Source organism: Prunus avium, chromosome 4 (genome assembly GCF_965620075.1).
Source record: "Prunus avium chromosome 4, drPruAviu1.hap1.1, whole genome shotgun sequence".
Classification (NCBI taxonomy): domain Eukaryota; kingdom Viridiplantae; phylum Streptophyta; class Magnoliopsida; order Rosales; family Rosaceae; genus Prunus; species Prunus avium.
In genome coordinates this window covers 184,191-192,608 of record NC_142287.1, presented here as the reverse complement: position 1 = coordinate 192,608, position 8,418 = coordinate 184,191, and the positions used below count along the sequence as shown (strand labels likewise).

At 37.5% G+C, this 8,418-nt stretch overlaps 1 protein-coding gene across 1 annotated transcript; it reads right to left on the bottom strand.

The window, feature by feature from the left end:
- Positions 1-820: 820 nt before the first annotated feature.
- Positions 821-2,878, bottom strand: LOC148294678 (uncharacterized). The gene has a single exon (XM_088251819.1). The coding sequence runs from the start codon at positions 2,876-2,878 to the stop codon at positions 821-823; it is 2,058 nt and encodes a 685-aa protein (XP_088107945.1).
- Positions 2,879-8,418: the final 5,540 nt, after the last annotated feature.

The following is an 8,418-nucleotide window of genomic DNA, read 5'->3' as shown; positions in this document are numbered from 1 at the left end:
ATGATAATGTAAATCAAAGTCATAATCTTCTAGATATTCCATCCAATGCCTTTGTCTTAAATTCAACTCCTTCTGAGTGAATAAGTACTTCAAACTTTTATGATTCGAGTAGAGTTCAAAACGTTCCCCATATAAATAATGTCTCCATACTTTCAATGCATGAACAATGGCTGCCAGTTCTAGATTGTGTGTCGGGTAATTCTTCTCATGTGATTTCAATTGGCGAGAAGCATAAGCAACAACTCTATCAGACTGCATCAAAACACATCCTAAACCATGCAATGATGCATCAGTATACACTATATAACTTACACCTCTTTCTGGTATAATTAACACAGGAGCTGATGTCAATTGAGTTTTTAACTCGTGAAATGCTTCCTCACATTTATCATCCCAAATAAACTTAACTCCCTTTTGTGTCAACTTGGTCATTGGATTAGCTATCTGAGAAAAATCCTTGATAAATTTCCTATAATAGCCAGCCAAACCAAGAAAACTTCGAATTTCATGAACATTTTTCGGTTCTTTCCAATTTAGCACTACTTCGACTTTTGTAGGATCCACGGCGATGCCTTCTTTTGAAATAACATGTCCTAAAAACTTTACTTCTGTCAACCATTACTTAGCTTGGCAAATAACTTGTGTTCTCTCAATGTCTGTAGAACAAATGACAAGTGTTGTTCATGTTCTTCTTGAGATGATGAATAAATAAGAATATCATCAATGAACACAATCACAAATTGATCCAGATAAGGTCGAAAAACTCGATTCATTAAGTCCATGAAAACTGCCGGAGCATTTGTCAATCCAAAAGGCATTACTATTCATAATGTCCATATCGCGTTCGGAACGCAGTTTTCGATACATCTTCTGCTTTTACTCGTAGTTGGTGATAACCAGAGCGAAGATCAATCTTTGAGAAGTATCGGGAACCTTGCAGTTGATCAAATAGGTCATCAATCCTAGGTAATGGGTACTTGTTCTTGATGGTGATTCTATTCAGTTGACGATAGTCAATACACATCCTCAGACTTTGATCACTTTTCTTTACAAAGAGTGCAGGAAAACCCCATGGTGAGGTACTAGGACGAATGAAACCTTTTCTTTCAAGTTCTTGCAGTTGTGTTTTGAGTTCTTTCAACTCTGCTTGTGCCATCCGATGTGGAGGTATAGAGATAGGTGATGTGCCAGGATAGATATCTATAGAAAACTCCACTTCACGTTCTGGGGGTAGTCCAGATAAATCTTCTGGGAAAACATCACCGATATTCTTTACTATAGGAATAAGCCTAAGTTTGGAAACACCCAGATCCTTATTGGCCATATGAGCAATCAATCTCAAATAATTACAATTTTTATTATCCAAGATTGATTCAGGCTTGCAACTATTCTTATTTCCATAAAAACTGAATGTTTTCCCATCGCTGAGAGTTATAGTCACCATCTTTCTACCACAATCAAGAATAGCTTTAAATTGGGTAAGCAAGTCCATCCCCAATATTACATCATACACCATGAATTCCAATATCATCAGGTCAACAACAAGTTTATGATCTGATATCTCTATTATGCAGGATCTACACAACTTATTAACTTCAACACATTTACCCAATGGAGATCCAATCATCAATGAGGATTTCATAAATTCATATTCTAATCCAAGAATGGATGCAAAGGACACAGATATGAATGAATTTGTAGCACCGGGGTCAAATAATATTCTAGCCCACGAGTTGAAAACTAGAAATGTACCTTCCACCACAGTAGGTTCATTCTGCTCCACCACTTGTCCAACAGCATATACTCGTCCTTGAGTGAGTTGTTCTGGTCTCCTTGCTGCTCCTGGCGCCTTAGGCCTTTGTTGTGCAAGTTGTCCTCTTGGACGTTGTGCCTGTTGATTAACAGGACCTCTAAACTGATTATGTGAAGCTTGGTATGGGGCTTGGTACGAAGCACGATACTGTGTTTGTGGAGCTTCAAATTGTTGTTGTGGTGCACGGAATTGTGGTTGTGGTTGTGGAGCAACAGGTATCTGATATGATTGTAGCTGGGGACAATCCCTCCGGTAATGTCCTATCTGCCGACAATGATAACAAAATCCTGAGTTTTGAGTTGCCTCAAATGATCTTGGATTTTGATACCGAGAACGAGAGGGGAAAAATCTTTGGCGTTTACTACTTTGTCCCCCGTTAGGATTCTTAGGTTCAAAAACTCTCTTAGAACCAAGTATCCTTTGTTCGGCCATTAAGGCACGATCAACAACTTCAGCATATTTCTTTAACTTGAAAAGTTCCACTTTCTCCTTGATCTCTAGTCTCAATCCTTCTTCAAATTTCTTTGCTTTTGCAGACTCATCAGGAATTATGTAAGGAGGAAAACGCATCAGTTCTTCAAACTTAGCTTGATATTGTCCCACAGTCATATCACCTTGATAAAGATTAGTGAACTCACGTACCTTCATGGTTTTCATAGTTTCAGGAAAATATTTTTCCAGAAATATTGTCTCAAAGGCAACCCAAGTTGCAATCTCAACATCAGGCATAACCAAGATAGATTCCCACCAATGATAAGCTTGTCCTTCCAGATAGGTAGAAGCAATGATTACTTTCAGGTTTCCAGGAACTCTTTGTTCATTCATCTTTCTCCTCATTTGTCTTAACCATTCTTCTGCTACCATAGGGTTTGGATCACCCTTGAACACAGGTGGCCGTGTCTTACGAAATTCTCCTTGAATCCTCATTATTTGATCATCTTGAGTTTCCTGATGGGGTTCGTGGTTATTTGTCTCACGAATAGCAGAGGCCATATCCTGAATGGCTAACATTATTCTCATACTATCACTCACATCATTCTCGTTTTGTCCTTCTATTCCAGCCATCTTAACAATTGGACCTTTATCAGATAATTCCACAAGATTAATATATATGTGAATATGCTAAATATTATAAACTAAAAATACTTGTCACATGCACAACGTAACACACACAATGACAGACACCAATAAGTGTCGATGCTAATGAAACTTAGTGTGGATTTAAATAGACTAGTGAATCGAAAAGTCAAGTAAAGTAAATAAAATGACTGAATCTTAACATATTCACAATACGAAGTATGAGAATGCTGTACACTATAATTATGAAAAATGAAACTAACAATTAATTAATCCATAGCATTTTTTTAAATACGTAATTGATTATGTCAATAAAACCTAGAAAAACATATATATAAAACATTTATAAATTATATGAAAAAGAAACATTATAGAAAAACATGCATATTAAACATTTATAAGTTGTTACAAACCTATTTCACAAAATTTTAACAAAACAGTTATGAACCTATGTTACAAAGAACTTCCCAGTTCTAAACCTTCATAAGGCTGCCCACAAAAACTATACATACCAAAATCAGCCTGTTAGATTCACACTATCTATTATTAGTCAAACTTTCTATTCATCATCAGAACTAATATCTATAATTTCAACATGAGGGATAACAGGCTCAGGGTGTTCATTTTCATCATCAGAACTCAGATTGATGACAGTTGGATCAGAATTTTGTGGTTCAATGATAACCACTGAAGCAGCTGACCCCACAGACTCAGCAGATAGAGCATCAAGGTCCAAAAGTTCCAAAAATGCTTCATCTCCTGGATCTGGGACATGGGGTAAGTTTAACTCTTGTGGTTCTGAAACATATGGTAAGTCTACCCCTGGTGGTGGCCACATATCAACAGCTATAATTGTAGCATCTTCTAACACCTGGTTGTAGGAATGTGCTTCAATATTTAATTGATATTGACTCCTAATATTGTTCGCCTGCAACCGAAGTCTAACAACTAGTCTCTGCATTTCTGGTGTATAAAACATCCTTCTATTTCCTGTATCTATGACTTCATTAACTACGTCCACATAAGCTTGGTGGCGTAGACGGCTGTGGAATTCTTCTTCGTTTACTGGGATAAGGCCATCGGGTCCCATTTGGAACCCTCCCCACGTATCATTGCTGTGATCGGGTTACATCCGAAACATTAACTTAACAGGTCAGTTAAATAACAAAATAACTTAATAAAACCGTAAAACTAGCTCTGATACCAACTTGTCACGCCTCGACCCACGGGTTTACGTAATCTTGGATTAAGACGTGATACACACCTTAATTATAGAATTTAATAAACTTGAATTGTCCAATTTCTTACACCTAATGATTTCGGATCGAGCCCAAAACTTGGGCAACATCATAATATGGTGAGAGGAGTCATTTTGTGAGTTTTGAGTGCAATCCAATCTCAAGAACTATGCAATATACCAACCACTCCAATTTGGAACGAACTTCCTTTGAACTTGAATTGTCCAATTTCTTACATTTATTGACTTCGGATTGAGCCCAAAACTTGGGCAACATCATAATATGGTGGGAGGAGTCATTTGGTGAGTTTTGAGTGAAATCCAATCGCTAGAACTATGCAATACACCAACCACTCCAATTTGGAACGAACTGCCTTTGAACTTGAATTGTCCAATTTCTTACACCTATCGACTTCGGATCGAGCCCAAAACTTGGGCCACATCATAATACGGTGGGAGGAGTCATTTGGTGAGTTTTGAGTGAAATCCAATCGCTAGAACTATGCAATACACCAACCACTCCAATTTGGAATGAACTGCCTTGGAACTTGAATTGTCCAATTTCTTACACCTATTGATTTCGGTTCGAGCCCAAAGTTTGGGCAACATCATAACATGGTGGGAGGAGTAATTTTGTGAGTTTTGAGTGAAATCCAATCTCAAGAACTATGCAATACACCAACCACTCCAATTTGGAAGGAACTGCCTTTGAAATTGAATTGTCCAATTTCTTACACCTATTGACTTCGGATCGAGCCCAAAACTTGGGCAACATCATAATATGGTGGGAGGAGTCATTTGGTGAGTTTTGAGTGAAATCCAATCGCTAGAACTATGCAATACACCAACCACTCCAATTTGGAACGAACTGCCATTGAACATCGTAATTGTCCAATTTCTTACACCTATTGAGTTTGGATTGGGCCCAAAACCTTTGCAACAGCATAATATGATGGGAGGAGTCATTTGGTGAGTTTTGAGAGAAATCCAATCGCTAGAACTATGCAATACACCAACCACTTCAATTTGGAACGAACTGCGTTGGAACTTGAATTGTCCAATTTCGTACACCTATTTACTTCGGATCAAGCCCAAAACTTGGGCAACATCATAATATGGTGGCAGGAGTCATTTGGAGAGTTTTGAGTGAAATCCAATCGCTAGTACTATGCAATACACCAACCACTTGAATTTGGTACGAACTGCGTTGGAACTTGAGTTGTCCAATTTCTTACAACTATTGACTTCAGATCGAGCCCAAAACTTGTGCAACATCGTAATATGGTGGCAGGAGTCATTTGGTGAGTTTTGAGTGAAGTCCAATCCCTAGAACTATGCAATACACCAACCACTCTAATTTGGAATGAACTCCCTTTGAACTTGAATTGTCCAATTTGTTACACCTGTTCACTTCGGATTGAGCCCAATACTTGGGCAACATCATAATATGGTGGGAGGAGTCTTTCGGTGAGTTTTGAGTAAAATCCAATTGCTAGAACTATTCAATACACCAACCACCCAAATTTGGAACGAACTGCCTTTTAAATTGAATTATCCAATTTCTTACACCTGTTGATATCGGATCGAGCACAAAACTTAGGAAACATCAAAATATGGGGGGAGGAGTCATTTGCTGAGTTTTGAGTGAAATCCAACTGCTAGAACTATGGAATACACCAACCACCCCAATTTGGAATGAACATCCTTTGAACTTGAATTGGCCAATTTCTTACACCTATTGGCTTCGGATCGAGCCCAAAACTTGGGCAACATCATAATATGGTGGGAGGAGTCATTTGGTGAGTTTTGAGGAAAATCCAATCGCTAGAACTATGCAATACACCAACCACTCCAATTTGGAACGAACTGCCTTTTAAATTGAATTATCCAATTTCTTACACCTATTGACTTCAATCGCTAGAACATCGCCGTGGATCCTGCAAGAGTCGAAGTTTCTTGGTTTGGCTGGCGACTATAGGAAATTTATCCAGGATTTTTCTCAGATAGCTAATCCAATGGCCAAGTTGACCCAAAAGGAAGTTAAGTTTATTTGGGATGATAAATGTGAGGAAGCATTTCACGAGTTAAAAACTCGATTGACATCAGCTCCTATGTTAATTATACCAGAAAGAGGTGTAAGTTATATAGTGTATACTGATGCATCATTGCATGGTTTAGGATGTGTTTTGATGCAGTCTGACAGAGTTGTTGCTTATGCTTCTCGCCAATTGAAATCACATGAGAAGAATTACCCAACACACAATCTAGAAGTGGCAGCCATTGTTCATGCATTGAAAGTATGGAGACATTATTTAAATGGGGAACGTTTTGAACTCTACTGGGATTATAAAAGTTTGAAGTACTTATTCACTCAGAAGGAGTTGAATTTAAGACAAAGGTGTTGGATGGAATATCTAGAAGATTATGACTTTGATTTACATTATCATCCAGGAAAAGCTAATGTGGTGGCTGATGCTTTAAGTCGAAATCCCCAAGAAGTCATGGCCAGTTTATATGATCAAAGGTGGAAGATGGTAGAGTCTCTCTATGATTTTGACTTGTACGTAGATGTGCACGAGGATTGTGCATATCTATGTAATTTAGTAACTCACCCCAGTTTGATTGGAAAGATAATTGAGGCACAAAAATATGATTATGTGTCTAAAGACATTCGAACTATGATTACAACTGGAGAGACACCAGATGGATGGAATATCCATGCTGACAGTGGATTAAGTTATTTGAATAGATTGTATGTACCAGAAATTTCTGATCTAAGAAAGGAAGTTCTGAAAGAAGGACACCATTCATCCTATACAATTCATCCTGGAGGGACAAAGATGTATCATGACCTGAGACGTAACTTTTGGTGGAGTGGCATGAAGAGAGATATAGAAAAATTTGTAGCAAAGTGTCTTACATGTCAGCAGGTGAAAGCTGAACATCAGAAACCGTCAGGTCCATTACAGCCATTACCAGTAGCAGAATGGAAATGGGATCATATAACCATGGATTTTGTTACAGGTTTACCAAAATCTCCAAAGGGACGAGATGCAGTATGGGTTATAGTGGATCGGTTGACCAAATCTGCACATTTCTTACCGATCAAAACAACAAATTCCACTGAAATCCTTGGAAAACTTTATGTTCGAGAAATAATAAGATTACATGGAATTCCTATTTCGATTGTATCTGATCAAGATTCTAAGTTTACTTCCAAATTTTGGGGAAGTTTACAGAAAGCATTAGGTACGCAACTAAATTTTAGTACTGCTTTTCATCCCCAAACTGATGGACAATCAGAGAGAACTATTCAAATTTTAGAGGACATGTTGAGAGCATGTATTCTAGATTTTGGTGGAAGTTGGGAAGATCATTTGGTGTTGGCAGAATTCTCCTACAACAACAGCTATCAATCCAGTTTTCAAATGGCACCTTTTGAAGCTCTATATGGAAGACCTTGTCGGTCACCTGTATGTTGGATTGAAGTGGGAGAAACTGTGTTGCTAGGACCTGATTTGGTACAAGCGACAACTAAAAAGGTTAAACTTATCAAGCAACGTCTCTTAATTGCTCAAAGTCGACAAAAGAACTACGCTGACCGAAGAAGGAAACCATTAAGTTTTAATGTGGGGGATTACGTGTTTCTTAAAGTCTCACCGCGAAGAGGAGTAAAAAGATTTGGAAAAACTGGAAAATTAGCACCAAGGTTTATTGGACCATATGAAATCTTGGAAAAGATTGGTGAAGTGGCTTATAAGCTAGCGTTACCACCCCAACTTTCGAATACACATAATGTTTTCCATGTTTCTATGCTTCGAAAGTATGAGCCTGATCCAACCCATGTTCTAGACTGGAAAGAGCTCAACTTAGATGAAGAACTGTCATTTGAGGAAAGACCAATACAGATTTTGGATCTCAAAGAACAAGTCCTACGTACGAAAACAATATCATTGGTCAAAGTTCTTTGGTTACATGGGAATACAGAAGAAGCCACGTGGGAATTAGAAATTGAAATACTTAAAAAGTACCCATAATTGTTCTCCCATTCCACTAAGTTTTAAAATTTCGAGGACGAAATTTCTTTAAGGACGGTAGATTGTGAGAATCTGTATTCTTAAAAAGTTTTTAAAGAAGATTAAACATTGTTTTAAATATATATATATTGTTTTTACAATACTATTCTAAATAAATATTTGTACTTAGTATATATGTATATATATATATATGTTCATTTGAATAACTATAAATTATATATTTATTATTGGTCTTTCTCTAGATATTTCTTGGG

Excerpts from the sequence above, each read along its gene's own strand:
- LOC148294678 (XM_088251819.1), bottom strand. The coding sequence starts at position 2,878 with ATGGCTGGAATAGAAGGACAAAACGAGAATGATGTGAGTGATAGTATG.